This window comes from Crotalus tigris, unplaced genomic scaffold, assembly GCF_016545835.1.
Source record: "Crotalus tigris isolate CLP2741 ecotype Arizona unplaced genomic scaffold, ASM1654583v1 scf7180000017551.9496454, whole genome shotgun sequence".
In the NCBI taxonomy this organism is placed as follows: Eukaryota; Metazoa; Chordata; class Lepidosauria; order Squamata; family Viperidae; genus Crotalus; species Crotalus tigris.
The window spans coordinates 471,955-494,756 of NW_024096469.1; the positions used below are offsets into that span (position 1 = coordinate 471,955).

At 37.1% G+C, this 22,802-nt stretch overlaps 1 protein-coding gene across 9 annotated transcripts in view; it reads left to right on the forward strand.

The window, feature by feature from the left end:
* Positions 1-3,686: 3,686 nt before the first annotated feature.
* The window catches only part of PRPF4B (pre-mRNA processing factor 4B), a 31,109-nt gene continuing 11,993 nt past the window's right edge, over positions 3,687-22,802 (forward strand). For all 9 annotated transcript variants that reach the window (XR_005556602.1, XR_005556606.1, XR_005556604.1 and 6 more), the window contains exons 1-10: positions 3,687-3,842; positions 6,553-7,746; positions 13,035-13,205; positions 13,815-13,967; positions 16,640-16,721; positions 18,190-18,400; positions 20,189-20,262; positions 20,649-20,739; positions 20,939-21,086; positions 22,515-22,652. Coding sequence is in view for 4 of the 9 variants with exons in the window: in XM_039342666.1 (XP_039198600.1) it covers positions 3,799-3,842; positions 6,553-7,746; positions 13,035-13,205; positions 13,815-13,967; positions 16,640-16,721; positions 18,190-18,400; positions 20,189-20,262; positions 20,649-20,739; positions 20,939-21,086; positions 22,515-22,652 (2,306 nt within the window). In the remaining 5 variants the exon portion in view is untranslated. The remainder of the gene's footprint in view (positions 3,843-6,552; positions 7,747-13,034; positions 13,206-13,814; positions 13,968-16,639; positions 16,722-18,189; positions 18,401-20,188; positions 20,263-20,648; positions 20,740-20,938; positions 21,087-22,514; positions 22,653-22,802) is intronic.

Consider the following 22,802-nt stretch of genomic DNA (forward strand, 5'->3'; position numbering starts at 1 on the left):
TAAATGACTACTTTATAAATCAACTAACTATTACAGAGGAGGATATTTCACAAGTACAAACGATGGAGAACTTTGAAGATCCAAAAATGACTATAAGTGAAGTACTCCCATTGCTAAAACCAACAGGAATTGACAGCCAGACGCGATCAATTGAAAGTTATGACAACTTGGATAATCAAGCTGAAATCATAATATGGAATAAAATGGACTATATTGCCTACATGAAACTGGAAGAAGGGGAAGAGAATTTTGATCAGATCGATTTGTTGATAAACACTACTACTCAAATACTGAGGTTTGATGACATAGATGCAACATTACGGAAACCAGTTTGGTATAGAAAATTAGCAGCACAATAGGCAAGAAGCCCAAACTGACAAGATTAGCTCAGATAAACAAAACATCTAGGATTTGCATTTCCCCCTCTTGCCTGAAGATCCAGCCATGACTCCCTACATGACCCCATAGGAATCTGGCAACAGCCATTAAAATATTAAAGGACATATTCTTATACAAGAACAGGCATCTCAATCACAAAGTCCCAAAGAATGTATAAAAACCCACCCACTCTCACCCCAGAAACATGCTGCTGTCACTGAAGTTTCTAGCTACCAAATAAAGAGACTTTCTTTCCTGCAGCCTGCCTCCATTTTATTTCAGCGTCTTTCTCCCGGCTTGGAACTGGACCTGATTTTTCCTCCAATACATGATATTTCATTAAATGACAAAATAAAGTGTTGTGCTTGTTGGACTAAGTAAATCATAAGCACAGGGAAGAGTGCATTGTAGCACTTGTTACCTTGCCAATATGTATGTTAGGTAGTCCTTTGTGGTTGTTAGCTTCTGGAAAGTTCCCTTAACCTGCCATATTTCTCCCATGGTATAATCACACAAAATCCCTTTCTCTTTTTTCTTTGTTAACATTGATATTGTCTGAACTGTAAATAAAGTACGTTTGCTTATATGACAATGGGGTAATTCTTTCAGAGGTTCATTGGCTCAAGGAGGGAAAGAGAAAGGAGAGAAATGACAATTCAAAAAAAGAGCTGAGACCAGTTAAAAGTAGTAAACGCAAGTCTATCCAATATCATTCTTTACCACATCTTTTGCTGCACTTCATAAAACAAGCCACACAAAAATTATCATCCTGCAAGCTCCACCCCTTTCATATATGTACTGTATGCGATATCATGACATATGTATAAAAGGAACAGAAACTGTTTTCATTATTTGCCTCTTGCCCTGCTATACAGTAAATAAATTCTTAACGTCAGATAATACTTTTTTTTTATTTGAGGAGTTACAAAGTTAGTGGAGTTTTACAGGCTTTGTTCTGAAAGAACATTCATTCATTATGAAGATGCTTTTGTCCCTCTGAATTCTCTTTGAATGTCTTGTGTGCTAACTGAGCATAATAGAAGTAAATATTAGCGTTGTAAAGAGACAACAGCTATTAAGACTAGAAGGACACTCCAGGAATCCAATTTAGACAACTAAATGCAATTTGTACTCTGCGTTCTAGCTTCTTTCTTTCCTTTTACAGTAAATTGAACAAACTTAAATATTATCAATGTAATTTTACAAAATCCTGTATGTTCCTGTCTGGTTTTATGGGATATTTTTCTTCCCTTCCTTTTTTTCTGTTTTCATGTAACAAAAATTGAACTTAAAAAGATAACAAGCCTGTTATCTTCTGAATACATATTTTAAGTGAATAATATAAATATACATAACATGTGCATACATATGTAATGCTTGTATAGATGAATATACAAAGCACTATTGTATCCTGGAATTTCTGAAAAATTCAACTGCAGCTGTTTTAATTAAAGAACCCAAGTGCTAGATTTAGCTCAGCGCTGATTCTTCATCCTCTTTCAATCATTCCTTTATATTGGAAAAACAGATCAGGATACTCTCTAAGACAGTGGTTCTCAACCTTTTTAATGCCGCGACCCCCAACCAGTCGTAAGTCGAGGACTACTCAACCGGTCGTAAGTCGAGGACTACTCAACCGGTGCAGCACCGTTTGCAGAAGGGGACTTTTGGCGGGCTCAGCAGGGCAGAGACAGCCTGGACATTCCTATTGGCTTTTGAAAGCCAATAGAATTAGACTCTATTCAAGAGAGTCTATTCTATTGGCTTTCAAAAGCCAATAGAATAAACGGGAGTAGCACAACTAAGGAGAAGGGGAAAAAAATGGCGGACTGCGTTGTTTGGCGACCCCTGTGAAATGGTTTTTCGACCCCAAATGGGGTCCCGACCCACAGGTTGAGAACCACTGCTCTAAGATATCATGCACACAAGATGATCCAGGGCAGAGAGGGCTTTCCAGCGTTTTCCAATTTAGAAATCCAAAATTGCATGCAGGTGAAAAACTGCCTATCAAAGTTTTGACAGAGAGAGTAGAAATTGCTTCAGAACAGGGTTCTAATTAATTTTTATATCAATCTTAACACAGCAAACTACTGTTAAAATTCAGTTTTTTTTAAAAAAAATACGGTTTATGATCCAAATGCGCATTGCATCCATGATTTAATAAAACAATTAAATTCATGATTTAATAAAATCCCATTAACTTTTGCTGAATTCTAAGCATCACTTGTGCCTTCTTCACAAAATAAATTTACTATATATTTGAAGAATATATAAGCCCAAAACACTGAAAACACATCCTACAGACAGAGCTGCTAAAAAAATACTAAATTATTTTATGCTGTGTCAATCCAAGGGCCTTTGCAGTTTTACTGTATTCATTAATCGACATTTGTGATGTGGTTGCTGGGAGTCAAAAACAACTTAATGACACTTTAAAAAAATACTATCACTTCAATCATCCCTGGACTAGGTAAAGACTGATCAACCCCTTGAGACGATAATCAGCAGCAGAAACCTTTGTTACTAAAGCATTGTGTTGGGGATTAAATTCATGTTAACTATACCACTATTATATTTTGCTTTGCACATGACTTATGCCTGTTGCTAGAGTGTGTTCTTTATAGATGCTCCCTATAAACAGAATGTCCCATTATTGCCCAGGATGTATTAAAAAAAAATACATATTTTCTAGCTTTCTGTTTTCATTGGATCAGGGTTGCAGGAACTGGATATGGCCAGTCTAGAGAAAAGGACTAGGAATGACATGATAGCAGTATCCTGGCATTTGAGGGGCTGCCACAGAGAAGAGGGTTATTCTTCAAAGCACCAGAAGCCAAAACAAGAAACACTGGATGGAAACTAATCAAGGAGAGAAGCGACCTGAAATTAAGGAGAAACTTCCTAAAAGTGAGAACAATTAAACTATGGAACAGCTTGCAGTCAGAACTCGTGGATGCTTCATGACAAGTCTTTGAACAGCCATTTGTCTGAAATGATAGGGTCTTCTGCTTAAGCAGGGGCTGGACTAGAAGACCTCTAAGATTCTATTTCTATTCTGTTCTGCCATATCCGGGGTAAGAACATTCATAATTATATGCGAAATAGAAAAATGCTCAACGGCGTCAGGGGGTATTTTGTTACATCGGACACGCCGCACTTTGTCACATGAACAAAGAGCCGGAAGTATAGTCACCAATAAACCCATAGTCGTCCGATCTCCTATTCCTCGGAAATTAACCCCCGTCTCCAAGCTCGCGACGTTTACCTTATTTCCGGTTTCTGAAAACGACCAAACAAATATTTCCGCCTTCCCCTTCTGTCGCCCTAGGAGGGTTGTGTTCCTAGTGCGCATGCGCCACTCTCCAACCTCCACACCGGGCACTGAGCGGTGGCGGCGAAGAAGGAGTTTGGGAGTTCAAAATGGCTGCCCCGACGTTGGTGGAGTTGGGAATGCGGGGGCACGGGTAAGGCTACTTTTTTTAAAGATGAAAACTAGGCCTGGCCTTGTTAGCCACGCTTCACTTACGAGGAAATGGGAGGAAGCAAGAGGCGAAAAGCGAGCGGAGGGCCTAATACGCGCCATCGACGAGCTGTTATAACGGTCGCGAGGCGGCCTGCCTCGGGCCCGACCCCGGAGTTCTCGCTTCTTCTCAAGTACGGAGGCCGGCCTTCCCCTTTGCCCGGCCCGTCATCTTTAGTCATACGGTTCAGACCTTCCTGTCGCTTTATCGTTTCTCTGCTTAACTGGGAGATGAAGACCATACAATATTTGGGAGTCTCGGTCAAGTCTTTGCTTTCGCCTGCACGGGCTTGCTAACTTTTAATGCCCTCCGCAGGATCTTGTGATTAGAGTGGAGGGGGGAGGGCATGTAGGAGAGAAACGACTCTCTGAAAAGAAAGTCGTCTTTGTACTCTTTAAATCTTGTGTAGAAGCATGGTGCATGCGTGAGGCCCTTTCTAAATATATCCCCAAATGTGTACGTACAAATGCACAGAAGGAATGATCTTAACGAGTGATCGGCCTTTTTCTTATATATAGAAGAAGGATGTAACAACAACAAAAAATCAAGAGCAAGTTACATGTTCATGTGCACACTTATTTCAAAGTAAATTAAACAGGATTGAGGTAAATGGGACTTGGGTACAATGGAAATGAGAGCCTCCAGGAACTTAAAGAGGGGTTTTTTTGTTCATCAACTGTAAGACTGATATATTGTATCTCTGTATTTTGCTTTTCACTGTTTATTCTAATGTGCTTTAGGTAACAGTTTGCTTGTAAGTGAGAAATATTACTCTTTATGGAAGTTTGACATAAATTGTATTATTCCCTGTAAACTATAGTGGACTACAATAATGTTGTGTAGGATTAGAGGAATTTGATACTTCTCCATGATTAATTTAACAAGTTACATTAAGACACAACAAGTGTGTTAGAGACCAGTGTATATTATCCCACTTACCATTGGCTATAATGTTGAAGATTAATGGAGTTGGACTCCAACAGCATAATGAGTTGGCTAGTATTAGATTCTAAGGTGCTTTGTGCACAATTTTATGGATGAAAATTTGCCAAATTCACTTAAATTGACTGGGTTTCTATAACTATAAACAATTTTAGATATAAAGATGACATACTAAATAACATTTTGACAGTGAGATAGTATAGTGTCTAAATGTTAAACTTCAGCTTCTTTAAAGTTCTATTCCATTTGATTAGACAATTGATAAATACAGTGAAACAACTGCAAATGCAATGAACCAAATCTGCATTTAGACTTCATCCCTCAAATAATGAACAAATTAGTTTCTAATCTGTCTGTACAGTTGTTCATTCTGCACGTGCCTTGGTGTTTTTCCTTTGCACATATTGACATTCTTGTTCATTGTTCTTGAATCACTCTACATCTAATATTTAAAGATGGAGAATGGCAGAAGAGATCCTGAACTAAGCAGCACCTTCATGTCTCTTTAGTGCTCCTTCTGCACCTCCTCAGTGATACAAAGATGATCTCTTGCTCCTCACCACTTGCCTCTTCAGCTTCTTTTCCATTCCTTTGCCTATTGCCCTCTGTATCCCTCTCCAGCCCATCCTGTAGCACCCCATTTGGATTTTTTTTTTAAAAAATCAACCTAGACTGATTTGTTTATTAGACATAAGTCATTTTATGCATGGATAGTGCATGCTGAATTGGACATGTTTACACTTATTAAATTAATTGCTGCTTTCTCTTTCAAAGCTAGATTCTTACTATTGTTTTCATAACTTGTGCCCATCATTTGGTCAAACAAAATTTATCTGAGGGCAGGATGGCATAAATAGAATATTTGGGAGAGGGAATGCCTATTCATTTCCCTTATTGTTTTCTCAAGTGGTAAAGATATTGATAAAGTGAGATTTCTGATTTAAAAGGGTAATCTAGATATCTATTCTAGTCCTTCTTTAGGCTTGAAAGCCAACTGGGTGACTTTGGGCCAGTCACTTTCTCTCAGCCCTCACAGCATTGTTGTGGGGAAAATAGGAGAAGAAAGGAGTGTTAGATACATTCTCTGCCTTTAGTTGTTTATAAAAATAATAAAAGGTGAGATATAAATTCAAAAACTAAAAACTGATGAGAAAAATGTTATAAGAATTTTGTAAACCATGTTTCAATATTAGAAACAACAGATGAATAAGCAGTTAAATCATATGTAGTTGCAAAGTATTTTAAATATGTCAGTCTTTTGGAACAATCACCTGTAAAACAAGCACCAGACATCTTAAGCGCCAGGCTTTTCTGAAATAGAACTTATTGATTCCAGAAAACTTTCCATTGGCATTTGTTAAAGACTGGTCGGAGAATATTTTTTACTGTCACAAGATATCAAACCTGATTCCCTGGCATCTCATTTACTCTTTGTCATTCCTGCTTTTTGTGTGAAATTCTAAATATTACATCCATATAACTGGAAACAATTTCCACCCGTTTTCTGCATATTTTTCCATTTGGATTCTATCATATAACATTCATTTATCTAAACAGTAGAAATGAATATATGTATGTCCAGCAGATCATTTTGCTATCTCTGCCTAAAAATGATTTAAATTGTTTAAATATCTTAAAATTGATTGGAAAGTATAGCATATTTTGTTGATTTAAATTTATTTAAATTCTGATTTTTGAAATATATTTACAGAATTGAAGAAGCTGATATTTCTGAGCGAAGTGCAAATGGAGAAAATGGAGATATTTCAGAAGGAGAACAACCACAAATTAAACATAGTCGACATAAAAAAAAGAAACACAAACATCGAGGCAAACATAAGAAACATAAACATTCTTCAGAAGAAGATAAGGACAAAAAGCATAAACATAGGCACAAACATAAGAAACATAAACGAAAGGAGGTCGCTGATATCTCTGATAAAGAAGATGGGCCAGCAAAAAGAACTAAAATTGACTTCTTAGCTCCTCTAGAAGATTTAGAGAAACAAAGAGCATTATTAAAAGCTGAACTTGAAAATGAGCTAATGGAAGGAAAGGTTCAATCTGGGATGGGATTAATATTACAAGGATATGAGTCAGGTTCAGAAGAAGAAGGAGAAATCAATGATAAGGTGAGAAATGGAACTAGATCTGCAAATAAATCCTCAAGCGTTAAGGGAAAGCTTGAGATTGTAGACAATAAGAGTTCAAAGAAACGCAGTAAGAGCAGATCAAAAGAACGAACTCGACACAGGTCTGATAAAAAGAAAAGCAAGTCAGGAGTTGATGGTATAAAAGAGAAAGCTACTAGGAGTAAATCAAAAGAAAGAAAAACTAAAAGCCCATCTAAAAGAACAAAATCTCAAGATCAAATAGGAAAATCAAAATCTCCAACCCTCAAAACCCGCTCCCAAGAAAAAAATAGGAAATCAAGGTCTCCTCCTGAAGATAAAACTAAAGCAGAAGATAAGATCAAATCAAGAGACCGTAAAAAATCTCCAGTTATTAGTGAAAATAAAATTAGAGATCGTAGCAAAAGATCCAGGTCTCCAATAGAACAAAGAAGCAAATCCAAAGATAGACAATCAAGATCGAAAGATCGAAAATCCAGGAGATCTGAGACTGAAAAAGAAAAGAAGCTCATCAAATCACCTTCAAAAGATATGTCATCAGGTAAAGAAAACAGGTCTCCTAGTAAAAGACCTGGTCGTAGTCCTAAAGGAAGAAGTTTATCCCCAAAACCACGAGATAAACTAAGACGCAGCAGATCACCTCTGCTTAATGATCGGAGATCTAAACAGAGTAAATCACCATCTCGAAATCGGTCTCCTGGTAGGAGAGCAAAGAGCAGATCAGCAGACAGAAAAAGAAGAGAATCAGAAAGGAGACGTTTTTCTTCTCCCAGGTAATACTAATGAAAAAATAATAATGGTTTAGATCAGGGCTTTTCAACCTTTTCACCCTTTGTACCACTTTTAGGATAAGGCAATATCCGAGTACCACCAGTCGCCTATTAAGGTGTCAAAAACTTGATGACCCAAAAAAAAAGGGAAGAAAGTGATAAAGTACAGGTACAGTTCGCTTAGTGACTGTTCAAAGTTACAATAGCACTGAAAAAAGTGCCCCCCAAGCCACAACCGAGCAAGACGCCTGCCTGCCTACCCGGCGGCGCTCTTCCTCCTGTCGGACGTTTCCATTGTTGTGAGCATTTCTGTTGAGGATTGGCAGCGGGGGTGGGGTGGGAGTGTGTTTGGTTTTTATTCCCCCCGTCTGCTGGGTGGTTGCAGCAGGTCTTGGTCACTTCACATGACCCTGGGACACTGACCATCATAAGTATGAATCAGTTGCCAAGCATCTGAATGTAAATCACAAGACCCTGGAGATGCTGCAACATTCCAGCTGATCGGCACTTCTTCTGGGCTTAGCAGTAGTGCCAGGATCAGCGCCGAGCTCCAGCTGGAGCCTGGTGCTGATCCTGGCGCTTCTACTGAGCCCTGAGAGCCCTGAAGAAGTGCTGATCCTGGTGTTTCCGCTGAGCCATGACAGCCCTGCAGCCCCAGCCATCTCTCACTCAGGCTTGTGCGATGCTGCCACTGGTTCAGCTCATTCCCCTCCCCCGCTACCACTTTTCTAGGATGGCTGCGTACCACCTGCCAGGTGCCATTGTACCACATGTGGTACCCGTACCACTGGTTGTAAAGCCCTGTTATATTGGAATATAAAAAATCAGCAAAATTCATATCACTTCCTGGCTGTTTATTGTATTTCAAGCTGTCCATGAATTTGTAGAAGATGAATTCTGGAAGTACCTAAAGAATGTGCAAAATAAAAAATAAATAGTTACATATATTTGATCTGGCATATATCAAGATGGAAGCTGTAAGAAGAACACTAATTTATTATTTCTGGGTTTTCGTTTAACAATTACATTTGTTTATAGGATGCAATAGAATGGGTGAATTGGCAGTCAATAGAAAACCTTAGAAAGTGTAAGCACATTATTTATTTATTTTTGTAGTGTCAGTCTGACTTGTATTACTATGAACTGACTCATTTTCATTGATTTCTGCTACAGTGCTATTCTGTTATTTTCAGTAACAACTACTTGCCTAATGGCTACTATACAAAAAATCAACAGACTGAAGATAATTTTGTATAAGAATATATTCTGCTAATCAAACTCAAGAAGCTGCATATCTATGGCAAGAGTCAGTTTTCATTGAAGGGATTAAGAGAAATGTATATCATATAACTGTCATCAAGTCTAGTTATGTTTAAGGTATCCTAGTTAAGTTTAAGGCTATGTCTAAGGTAACTTGTACATATATTAGGATGGGAAGGATTTTTTTTTTTTTAAGAAATCAGGATAAAAATCCTATTCTCTTGCCCTATGCCCCCAGTCAACAAAGGTAGTGTAAAAGATTGTAGAAAGGATAGGCTGTGATGTCTGCATTGTGCTAGTTTTCATATTTTTGTGGGATTCAGTGAATGCAAATGGTTATAAAGGAGCTACGGTACTCTTTTTGATAAGGGCAAATTGCAGAGGCAGCACAATTCAGAGAATAACAGAGGTATCAGAAGCACCTGATCTGGTCCTAATTGGCAGATAAATTGCTAGGTTGTATGATAATCTGAGGTGTGGTTGTATTGTTCAGAACGGAAAAACATTGAATATAGTAATAAATATATTTGTATTTTGAGAATTCTAATTTGACTGACATACCTTTTCTTAGAGAAGACATTAGGTTTGTCCTCTTTATTCCTCTGTATTTGTAGTTTATAAGCAAACTGTAAATGGATTAGATAACTATAGTTTAAATTAAAATATTTTTAATAAACAATCCTCAGGCTGCTTAGTAAATTGGAATCTAATTTTGTATTTGTGTTGCTGTACTTTTATTTTGGGAGTTAGTTCAGTGATATCTGTCAATATGTTTACATTAGCGTGCAGTCTTTGAATATATTAATATGTCTTCTGCATTTTAAAATGCAGAATTTTTTAAAAGAATTTCAAATTCAATGGAATTCATTTCTGTGTATCTTTAATTGTTGTGAGATGTAATTCACAAAAGTACATGAAAATACTGTGAAAATCAGTTGAAGCAACAGATTCTTAGATTTTGAATCTTTTGACTGAGTTTTGGTGAGGCATAGGTACAGAGTCAAATCTAAAATACTGAGTTGACATAAAACTTTCATATTTAACAGAAACAATATCAGTAATCTTTTAATTATAATTTAAGATTTTCATGAGTTTGTGTGGATTATAAATAACCATAAGAAATGCATTTTATCTGTACGCTGTTTGTATACTTTTATGATAACTTTTAAATCAGATTTTATTAATTTGTTATTAAATAATTAAACTGGGAAGAACTGTTGTGACACTTACGGATTTACAGAAAGGAGATAAATAAGAAGGGATATGATTGAGGTATACAGAATTATAGATAATGTGAATAAAATAGATAAGAAGAAGCTATTTTTCCTTTCCCAAAATTCTAGAATCAGTATCATGAAATTGAATACTGGAAGAATCAGCACAGAGAAAATAATTTTTTTAATCCAGTGCATAATTAAACTTAGAAAATCATCAACTTGAGAGTTGTACTAGCTATCAGCTTGGCTGGCTTCATAAAAAGGATTGAACCAATTCATTGAAGTTATAGGAAATAGGGCTATTAACCTTGGTGACTATGTGACTGCCTCTCAAGGTCATGTGCTGTGTGGGAGATTATTAAGCTTCTTTGCTCAATTGGTTGGCTGCTGTAAGAAGAAACTGCTGGATTAGATGGGTCAGTGTCTGATTTAGCAGGGCGTCTCTGTTCTTATGTTGAAGTCCATTTCACAAATACAAGAAATTTGGATCCGATTCACTAAGTTTAATTTACATCTAAGCTACAGTAATGGTTAAGTACAAAGTAGTCATAAATAAACATAATCAAATGCTTAAGGTATTCTCTTGACTAGGATTATAAATTATATAAATTCCTGTAGAGGAAGAAACTTCTCAGGGATGAGAAGCTTTTGAAACTTGGGGAAAACAAAATGTTCAGGCTTTCCTTATGTCACATTTTATACAGTATGATTAAGCTTAAGTATACTGAATGTGAGAAAGCAAGTTAGCGTCTGTTGAATTAGTTGCAGTATTGCTAGAGGCAATAAAATAGGTGAGGATTAAATGTAGACAGCAGCTAATACTTTGCTAAAATTTAAGACTGCTGAAATATGTTGCGTAATATATGAAGGAAGTATTATCTGATTAGGAGATTAAATTTGCTCATAATGATATGCTTTGTTTATTGCAAGAATCTTTTTCCTAATTCTCGTGTAAGTAAAATATTATTTTTACATTGACTAGTGTACTACATTTTAAATATAGATGCTACTTTTGTTCCATTTATGTCTTGAAAAGTAGTGGATAGAGTTCACACTTTTTTGCTTATATAAATATACTATATCTTCAGAATCATGTATATTGGTGAAATGCAATGCAATATATTGACAAAAAAGAATAGATTTCTTTGCTGAGGAAAACAAAATATGTGATAGTTAAGGAATGTTACTTTTTTGCCCCCTCAACCCACCCCTAAACTATATATTGGGATTTACCCTAAACAGCTTCTTTTTTAAATCATTTTTCTAGGGAAACGAAATTATTTTAATCATTGTAAAGCTATCATAATAGAGTCTGGCTTTACTTTCATAGCTTTAAAAAACCTTATTCTTAACATTTAAAAATATTTTTCTATAATTATTTGGATAACAGTGGAGCCTGTTGTGCATTTTCACTTTATTATTTCCAGACTAATTTTCCAACTATAATCTGCAATTAGGTAAACTAAGCAGGGATTCTTCCTTCTGTTGCCCATTTTTACTAATAGCCAGCAGGGTAGGAATAAAATCACAATTGGAAGTTTAAAATATATTGTGAGTAATGATGGAATAAATCCATTGCTTGAGATTTAAAATACATGTTAAAGGGAACTTTCTAGTGAATGTTGTGCAGCTTAAATGCATATACTCAGCAGTTACATTTTTTGCTTAGTCTCTGGCTGGTAGAACTTGGTCTTTCTCTACCTGGACCTTTTGTGCAGGTAGGCTCTAGTCCCCAATCTAGGTTTCTGGATTGTAAATGCTCCATTTGAGAAGCTTCTCTTAAAATAAAACTGCTGATATAGATCCAGCCTCTCCATCTCAGGATCAGCCAATATTGTCAGGCTTTCTAGATTCATTTTAGATTGTTAGCCACAAGTGTCCTCTATCAGAGTCCTCCTGTTTCTTTTCATGGAGGTCTGTTTTTTCTTAATCTGTTCAGCAGCCTCCATAAGGTTCTGCTTATCAGCTCATTAGAACAAAGTGATTGTTTAGTTGTCTGGGTCTTCATGACAAATTCACAAAGAGACATACTTCCTCTGGTCTGTCATACACATTAATAATTTTAGTATTGTTGGCATCACTGTAAACGTCAAAGAAAGAATCTATACCAGCGGTTCTCAACCTTTGTGTGATGGCGACCCTTGTCACACGGACGCGCCGCGCATGCGCGCCGCCGCCCCTGAGGGGGAAAAATGGCGGATCGCGTTGTTTGGCGACCCCCATAAAATGGTCGTTCGACCCCAAATGGGGTCGCGACCCATAGGCTGAGAACCGCTGATCTATACAGTAGTGATACCTTTGCTTTATATGTTTTAAAAATATGTCCCCCTTTTCCCCTAATACCTACATAAACACTAGTGCAGAAGGTTCAGATTAATGTATATGAAGATGCAGTTTAAATATTTCATGCAAATTTAGGTGCTGATATATCATGTTGTTTCATTCTTTAGAAGTAACACTGTCTTTAATGTTATTCTAGATCCTTGGTTTTAGAATGTAATATAGGAGATAAGTCTTGAGTTATATTTCATTCCTTGTCAGTTATAAACATACCTCAAAGCTTGTGAAAAACCTTCCAGCCTGATAACCTTTAAAGCTTTTGAACTACAATTTTGTCAAAACTCAGATGGTTAATCATCAGAGAAGATGAGATCCTAAGTCTGAATTAGGTAACTAAATCATCCTATTCTTCAACATTTTTCTTCTGTTTAAATTCATCTGTTAAATATTCTTTTCTAATTTAATTCAGATTGAACTTTTAAAGTAGCTTTTATCTAAGATTATAGTTCCTTTTTCTTTTTTACCTGTTTCAAGAACACGAACTAGAGATGACATCCTCTCTAGAAGGGAGCGATCAAAAGATGCCAGTCCGCCTAGGTGGTCTCCTTCAAGAAGAAGATCCAGGTCTCCAATTCGACGAAGATCTCGCTCTCCACTTCGACGTAGCCGGTCTCCAAGAAGGAGAAGTAGATCTCCTCGAAGGAGGTATATAATCTGTATAGTTTATAAGCAAAGTAAATACTGTACAACATTAGGGGGTGGATTCTCCCCATCTGGTTTCCACTTGCCATCACAATAAGTTTGTATTGCCCCTCTGAAGCAGATTGTGAGAATGTGGAATGCACTGCAATAAGGAAGAGTTATGTTATCTTTTGTTACATGATGCAATACTGTATGCTATCTGTACGCTAAAAAATAACGATTCTTTTCTAGGTGAGTTTACTTTTTCCAGTTTCTTAGCTGAAACTTCATTTCAGATTACTCTATATTCCTTTTACCAGTAAATGTTTGAATAAAAGTACATTATCCTAATACGGTTGGCAAAATAGATAATGGTTGTTAATCTAGATGTTTTTCTATAGGTTCTGCAGTTTCTGATTGTCTGCCACACTGTACCTGAAAATTTTTGAAAGACATCATGATACCCTGGTGTAACAGCTATATCAGAAAAACTTTACTATGGTATCTTTATCAGTGATACATATTTGTGCCCTCTTTTAAATAAATTTTAGCATTTGAATTGTAAAATAATAGTATCAAACAAAATGAATATGTTAGTTATAAAAGTACATATTTTGTTAAATCCATTTTCAGAGACAGAGGTAGACGTAGTAGATCTCGTTTGAGAAGGCGATCTAGGTCACGAGGTGGCCGTAAACGACGGAGTAGGAGCAAAATAGAAGATAAATTTAAGGGAAGCCTTTCAGAAGGAATGAAAATTGAGCAAGAATCTTCATCTGATGACAAGTAAGTATTTCAATATCTCATATATAGTGTGATACTCTGGAATGATAAGACGCCTTAAGTCATTGGTTCTCATCCTTTTTAATGCCGCAACCCCCAACCGGTCATACGTCGAGGACTACCCAACTGGTTGTAAGTCGAGAACTACCCAACTGGTTGTAAGTCGAGGACTTTCCCTGCCTGGGAGCACTGCGCATGCGTGGTGCCGCCCCCTGTGCCGGCCAAGGCATAGCTGGCAAGCGGCAGAGATGGCGCAGGGCGACCACCGGCTGGGCCACCAGCTGGCCCAGCCCAAGGGAGGTAAGGCACCCGCCGGGCCCCACGCGCACCAGCAATCCTCCCTGCGCCCGCCGGCCTCCCACCCCCCACCCCTGGCCCTCTTTTACTTACATTTTTAGTAGTTGCTTAACAGGGAGGGGTGGAAACTTCCAGACAGTTTGCCTTCGCTGCAGACAACTTGCAGCACCGTTTGCAGAATGGGGCTTTTGGCAGGCTCAGCAGGGCAGAGACAGCTGGACAATTCCTATTGGCTTTTGAAAGCCAATAGAATTAGACTCTCTTCAAGAAAGTCTATTCTATTGGCTTTCAAAAGCCAATAGAATAAAAGGGAGTAGCACAGCTAAGGAAAAGGGGAAAAAATGGCGAACTGCGTTGTTTGGCAACCCCCGTGAAATGGTCATTCGACCCCAAATGGGGTCACGACCCACAGGTTGAGAACCGCTGCCTTAAATTGTGAGTTTAAGCTAGTATGTAAAGTATCTTGTAATGGATTTGCTTCTGTTGCATTAGTCCAGTGGTGGCGAACCTATGGCACGCATGCCAGAGGCGGCCCTCGCAGCCCTCTCTGTGGGCACGCATGCTGTCACCCCAGCCCCGCCTCTCCCTACGGGCCCCTCCTCACCATCAGCCCCCCTGGAGGAGAGTCGCCCCTGGGCGCAGCCCACATGGAGCAGCACAGCCAAGTACATAGCCGGGCAACAGGATAAGACTGCCCTCGCACCCCATAGCATGCAGATGATTCTGAGAGGCATGGGCGGAGGGCGTGGCTGCCATGGCGCTGCAGGGCTGCCTGGGTGATCTGCGGCAGACCATGGATGCGGTGCATGGCCCTGCGGTCGGCTGGGGCAGGAGACAGGTGTGTGCAGAACAGGCAGGGCGGGAGGTAGAGCGGGGGTGGGGGGCGGATTTTGGGCACTCGGTCTCTAAAAGGTTCGCCATCACTGCATTAGTCATTATGCTGTTCCAGTGTGTTGTTTTTTTCACTAAGATGGGATAGAAACATGGTAGAGAAAATGATTTTTTTTCAGTTATTTTAAAACTCTAGAAACTGGATTGGTATTGAAGTGGTTTAATAATGTAACTGAATATTTATATATTAACTATAAAAAGTCCTGGGAACAGGTGAAGTACCAGATGATTGTAGGAGGTTAGATGTCTGTATTGATACCTTGGGAAAACGTTAGAGTAGATCATAAGGAGAGCTCTTTGTAAACGCCTTAAAAGCAGTGCAGTGGTCGGTATGGATCTGTCAAGAACAATTCTTGCTAGACTAATGTTATCTTACATTGACCCCCCCCTTTACTAAATTCTAAAAAAATGCCACAAACTGAATATATCTTGATTTTATCAAAGATTGATCAAAATATTAATAACCACTGTGTTTACTTTGCGACTGCCCCACAAAAAAACATAAAATAGGGTTATTCGATTAACAACTACCATAATTCCAGGGTAAATTACGGTCGTAAGTTGAGGACTATCTGTATAAGGGAGACTTAAAGGTAATCAGCTTAAGGTCAAAATCTCTACTATATAATGAATAATTTGGTGTGACTTGTAGTGGTTCTTTTTCAATGTTATAATGAACATTGGACAAAAAAGCCAAATAATGTTATGCTCATAACTGAATTGAATTAACACTGACAGAATATTTTTTTCCTTCTCCCCTCACTTCTCAATATTCTAAGCTACCTAAATAATAGAATGATAATAATTTTCAATCATAACACACAAATGTTTATGTATTGAAGTAACACAATATATTAAGATTTGTAATAACATAATAAAAAAGAGAAAATTGGTATTGCAACTTTCTAATAAAATGTTTTTTTATATAAGAAGCAGTGTTTTTTTAATATTGTAAAAATTGCAGAAATACAGAATGATCTTTGCACATTGTTGATCTAAACTTTTTGCACTACGTTAAAAATTGAGGGAAGGTATGCAAAATAATGATACAGAACAGGCAGGGGCCATTCTTTGTGGTTCCTTCTCCCATATGATAGGAGGAGGCTCCAGGACCACTAAAAGGAGATACAGGTCCTTCTTGTGATCTCCTCTAAATTCCAGTTCCTTGGAATTCCTTAAAAGGAAATAATTCTTGTCCATAGAAGTGTAGAACTTCCTGATAGTGTTGGAGTTGAGAACTATCAAAGTGGACATGCATCCATAGTGGAGAAGATCCACTTTCTCCTCTAACCAGCTTTCTTCAGGAAGAGTTTCTAATTAAGAAGTTTTTAAGATACGGTAAAGAAAAATAGCTGTTGCCTGACGACAGAGATGAAATTTTCTGTGAACTTCAAGCCAGGAAAGTTGAATGTTATTTTGGAAATACACATTCTTGTATCAGTACATGTACTCCTGAGCTGTCAAATTGTTAATTTATATAATAATAGCCTTGAAGACTTTGATGTTGAAGAAGAAGATGAGGAAGCTCTAATAGAGCAAAGAAGACTGCAGAGGCAAGCAATTGTGCAGGTTTGTTATATTGCTATATTCTTTTCAAACCAGACTAAAGTTTTAAGTAGGCTTATTGGAAGAAATGTCATTTACTTGCGTCATCTGGGAACTGTCCAGAGTTTGCTATAAGACGGGCAGTTATATGAATGCTTTAAATAAAACATTTTATAAATTCAAGATGTCATGTAGACTAGTTTGTAATTGTCAGGTGTTAAAATAGTCATACTATTCAAAGTAGTAATGGCTCTTGCTGATGTTTGTTAAAACATTTATAATGTAGATCCTTTTTTAAAAAGGTGACCTTTCACAAAAGAAATCTTTGCAATTAATGAAAACTGAGAAATTAAACTTATATTACTATTGTATGTAGAGCTAGATGTCTACCCATTATGGATAGAAAAGAAGCCTATTTCCATGTTGAATCATTGTCTTATTCATTTTATCAAGACATTAACTCAACCAGCTGCTATATGTTATTGCAACCAGTGGAGTAATATAGTGAGCTTCATACTCACTATATACTCACTATAATATAGTGAGTTCATACTCGCTAGAATGTGTATAGATACTAAAATGGTCTTGCATTTCCAAACATTTTCTGACATAATTAGTTGCTACTGTGATCTGCCCACATATGTGGCAGCTGAAAGGAAAGCAGTTAAGAAGAAATACACTGAAAAAAGGGCTTGCATAGTAAATGCCAGGCTATTGTATACAGGAGTATACAGTATTAAGTGGATTTCTAAGTCTAAAATTGGCTGAATGGATATTTATTTGTTTTATATATCAAATTTAGAGACCGCCTATCTCGGTCACAGAGTGACTCTGGACAGTATACAACTAAAAATAAAAATAATATATTTTAATAAGAGGAGGCAGTTGAAACAAGAATAGAACAAAGTTAAAAGTCAGGGGGAGGGGGTTTTAAGGTGCTAACAAACTTCAAGGTTGTGTGCTCTAAGTGAGTTGGAAGAGCCAGCTATTCAAACTGTCCAAAAGAGTATCTGCTAAAGTAGAGCTTTAAAGCACATAACTAACTCCTTGATTTGGACCTGGAAGTGCAACTTACATAACAAAGAATTACATGCACATCCTGGGGTGCCCACATTTGCATTTGCAACCACATTTTGAACCAGCTAAAGCTTCCAGATACTTTTCAAGGGTAGCCCCATGTAGAGTGTATAGCAGTAGTCCAAGTGGGAGATGACCAGGGCATGAGTGGGTGAGAGAAGGGCCTCCCTATCCAAGAAGGGGCGTAACTTGTGCACAACATGAAGTTGATTTGTTTTTTGTAGCAGACTCTTAACTCTTGGGAGGTTGCTGTTGGGCCTCAGGAACTCAGAAAAAACAGAGATATAAAATACGGCTATATAGTGCAGGAGGGGCAGTGAATAGAGTCTTTCATAATGCTGGAGGAAATGTAAATAGCATTTCTATTTATCTCATTAGCAAATGCAATATAAATTATGGCTTTTTTCTTTTTTAGAAATATAAGTACTTAACAGAGGATAGTAATATGTCCGTGCCATCTGAACCAAGCAGCCCTCAAAGCAGTACTCGCAGTCGTTCCAACTCACCAGAAGGCATTCTTGAACGGGTAGCAGCTGATGTTAAAGAGTATGAACGAGAAAATGTGGACACTTTTGAAGCCTCGGTGAAGGCAAAACACAACCTCATGGCAGTTGAACAAAATAATGGTAACAATTAGAGTTTTTAATATATTCTGAAAGAATAATTATCAAACTATCAACAATAAGATATTTACATTAGGACAGCTAAGTAAAGCAATGTATGTTCTTACTTTATAACTGAATATAAACAATATTTTTGTTACTTGGAGCTAAATAGAAAATTAGCTAAAACATTGTGACTGAAGCCACTGATGGATTTGAGATACTCTAGACAAAATTATATTCATCTTGATAAACCAAGTTTGTAGACTTTCAAGATTCCTGTTCAGTCTTTAGCACAATAGATGAAGTCTACTATGGTGCTGAAGAGACTTCTGTTCATGCAGTGTGATTTTCTCCTTTCAGTCTTCTCCCCTTCTTGCAATTTTTTTGTCCTCAAAAATGTTCTGGATGGGAATACCTCTGAAGCACGTTTTTGTGGCATATAGGGTTGCAAAAGATAAGGGAAACTGCTACTTGTTTCTCTTAGAATTGAACAAATGAATTTCACCTAGTTTAATGTCACTTAATACAGTATGTACACAGTGTACATATTATATCTAAACAGCACCATGTATTAGCATTTCAAAGTGTATTTAATACTGTAATAATAAATATAGTGTTGTGTGTTTAATATTAAGATTTCTTACAGTTAAAGGAAAAGTAGAAAATTGAATTAGATGTTCATCTCTCTTAGCTGGTATGAGTATGTCAGCTCACCGTCATCCTTATATCCTCAAAAAGCAGAGAGACTCTCCCATATGAGTGATAGATTGATGTACATTACCTAGTTTTATTGACCATATCTGGGTATATAAAACATCCTGCTCGTTTAAAAATAAGATCTAGAAAACCCATGCTCCACTGGGTCATTGTTTCAGAGAACTTCGTTTCCTAAACAGAAACCAAATGACCAAAAGCAGGCAAAAAAGCAGTGGGAGCAGGAACAATTTCCAACTTTCTGCTGGCTTGCCCATTGAGTTTCCTTGTGGGAATCTGGCAGAGAATGTTGAAAACCTAACCCTCCCCTTCCCGACAGGCAGGTAAGTGGCTGCTACTAAGGGGGGGGGGGGAATGGAGGGATTGCGAGACTGGCTGGGAAACTATGATGGAACATTGAAAATGAAGAATATGTGACCACAGCAACACTGCAGCAGCAGCCAGGAGCACTGAAGTAGCCACAGGTTTTCCAAGTTTCATTCCCTTGGGAGTCATGTATACAGGATTAGGGGCACATTCTGTAATTTAGCCCATTTGAGGTGCCTTGGTTTAAAAATTGTTACCCTATGATGCACCATTTCGCACAGTTCAAGATAACGACGAGAGCTTTAGTAGTTTATACATTGCAGATTTTAATTTTGGTATTTCTAAAAGTCGAAACTGTGTTTTGTGTAGTTTAAGCTGTAAGAAAAACTGTTTGGGGGATTCAGCTCTTAATTCCTATCATTTCTTGAGTTGAGGTGGCACAACTTTCTCCGTTCAGAATAGTAAAATTAATCATCTTAACTTTGGTGCTAAATGAAAAGCTTATTTTTCAGTCATTTCAAGCCCATAGATTTTAACTGACCATTTTGGTAGTGTTTATTTATGGACTGTTGGTTTATTTATGGATTGTAATTGTGTATATGTCATCCAAGATGATCTCAGATTAGTTTGTGTGTGTGTGTGTGTGTGTGTGTGTGTGTGTGTGTGTGCACATACACGTACGTATGTATATGTATGTGTGACACAACTACAGCAATATGTATTATGTACAATTGTTTATCATTTCATTTTCTTTCATTCTAAGTCTAATTATATGAATATTTATTTAAGGTTCATCTCAGAAGAAAATCACAGCTCCTGATATGTTTACAGAATCAGATGATATGTTTGCTGCATATTTTGACGTAGGTGCAGTAATAGATATATTTTATCATAGTTTTTAAAATGCAATACTGTCCTAGTGAAACAAATATATAAAAACCTCTTAAAACTCACTAAATTATTTTTAGAAACCGTTTAGATTATGGTTCATCAACCATCTTTGTTGCAGTCTTGAAGGGGTTATTTTCAATTTCTCGGTGGCATATAAATTGGTAAATATTAAAATATTTTTAACTTTAATTAAATATGCAGTGGTATTTTAGTAGAAGACAATGTGATAGTGTAGGTTGCTTAATATTTATTACAAGGGTGCAATTAATGCATGCTTACGTTTAAGCCATATGTTTTGTATTCAGTTATTCAGATATTTAAAACGTGATGAAAAAGCTTAAAGAAGTCTTTATTTCAGAGTGCACGTCTTAGAGCCGCTGGCTTTGGGAAAGACTTCAAAGAAAATCCAAATCTCAGGGACAACTGGACAGATGCTGAAGGATATTACCGTAAGTACAGCCGCTAAATTTCCTTTACTTTATCTGCTGAATAAAATTGGTAAATTAATGTGTTTCATTATTAAAGTGTCTTCACTCTGCAAAACTAATTTGTGTAAATTGCAGTGCTCCCACCAGTTCTTGTGCTTTGTTTTGAACATACAAGGCATCTTACATGCTTTTCTTTTCCATTCCCTCCTCCCCCTTCCAGGTGTTAACATAGGTGAAGTGCTAGATAAACGCTACAATGTATATGGTTACACTGGCCAAGGAGTTTTCAGTAATGTGGTTAGAGCCAGAGATATGGCGAGAGCAAACCAAGAAGTGGCTGTGAAGATCATTAGAAACAATGAACTTATGTAAGTGAGAAGTTCAAATGCTTTCAACTGTATTGAAACATTCGATAACAGTAGCAAATGTTAACAAATATAATGGAAATTCTGATGAGCAGGATTTGTTTATTTAAAAGGTCACGTTTATCAATTATATGTATAATTAACTGAAATTAATAGATTGCAGCTGTTAGGTTTAGTCACTAGAGAACAAGGGTTTTTCATATACTCCATGCTTAAATCATTAATATATCAAATGTTTTCCATAATTTAACAAATAGCATGTGGGAAAATGGGGATTATTTGGCCTCTAAATATTTCTGACATTTAATTTATTCGCTAAATAGTGATTTAGCCACGTTATAGGAAAAATTGAAATGGTCTCTATTTCCTTAACTTCAGTTGTTCTTTATATTTAATTTATATGGTATTTGAAGGGAACCTTTGGCAGCTTTCTTATCTTTCTTAGTATTTAAGCCAGAAATAAGTGATTTCAAAATGCAACAAAAGTAAGATGTTAGTACAGGTGTGCACCGAATGGAAGTTATATTTTGTTCCAAGCCTGCAATAAACCATCAATCCTAGAAGCTTGGTTGAGCCATATTGGGTCAATTGCAGTTTGGCAAATTGAAAATGTGTTGACTTTTATGGTTATTATTAATTTTTCCCCAGAACAAGTTGCAGTGGAATCCTGCTTTAACTGTACAGGGCAAGTGGGGCAACACTAGTACATATCTTCCTCTGCTATCCTCAGCAGCTTCCACCAAGCCAGATTTCACTGATCTGCTTCCTTTACCTTCCAGTGTCTTCTTTCCCATCACTCCCACATCTATTGCCACCACTCGTGCTGTGCTCAGTAAAGAGCAGATTCTCAGCATGACATATCTCATTAGCTTTCCTACCCTTACTTTTGGCAATTTTCTCCTCCCTTCTCTGTCTCCCCTCAATAGCAAGCAATGCTCTTAGCCTTTGTTTTCCCTTCCACTTAATCACACTGCCACCTCTATCAGGAACAGCCTGTTCTCGTTGATAGCCAGAATAAAGCAGTCCTATTCCGTTCTATGGACCAAAAAAATGTGATGTGCATTTTTTTATCTCGGACAATTTCTATGCTTAGAACACTGTGTGCCTAAACATTTTACACATCCCCAGATTTTGCTACATATAATAGGGAAAGAATATATAAGAATTAAGATGTTATTTCCCATGTTTTTGCCCATGTATCTCTCATGTGTGCGTGTGTGTGTTTCAGAGCAAAACAAAAAACAAAACAAGTGTGCCCAGAATTTGCATTTTTATTAATTGATTTGGTTTTGAATGGATATGAACTTTAAATTTGAAGTTTTTGAAATATTGATGGAAAACTATAACATTGAAAATTACATGATTGAATATAGATGGAATAGGATTTTGCTTTTTGTGTTCTATTATTGTGATAAATTATATTTTTTTCAGGCAAAAAACTGGTTTAAAAGAACTGGAATTCTTGAAGAAGCTCAATGATGCGGACCCTGATGACAAATTTCATTGTCTACGTTTGTTCCGACATTTTTATCATAAGCAGCACCTTTGTCTAGTATTTGAACCTCTCAGGTATGTATCAGAAAGTAAACTTAACCCATTTAAAAATAAATTTTTATAAAGCTAAAACCTCTTCATTCATAACATACTGATTTGTGAGGTTTTACACTGTTATAATGCTTTAGAAATAGTTATTCCCCCAGTTTAATGATGATTATTATA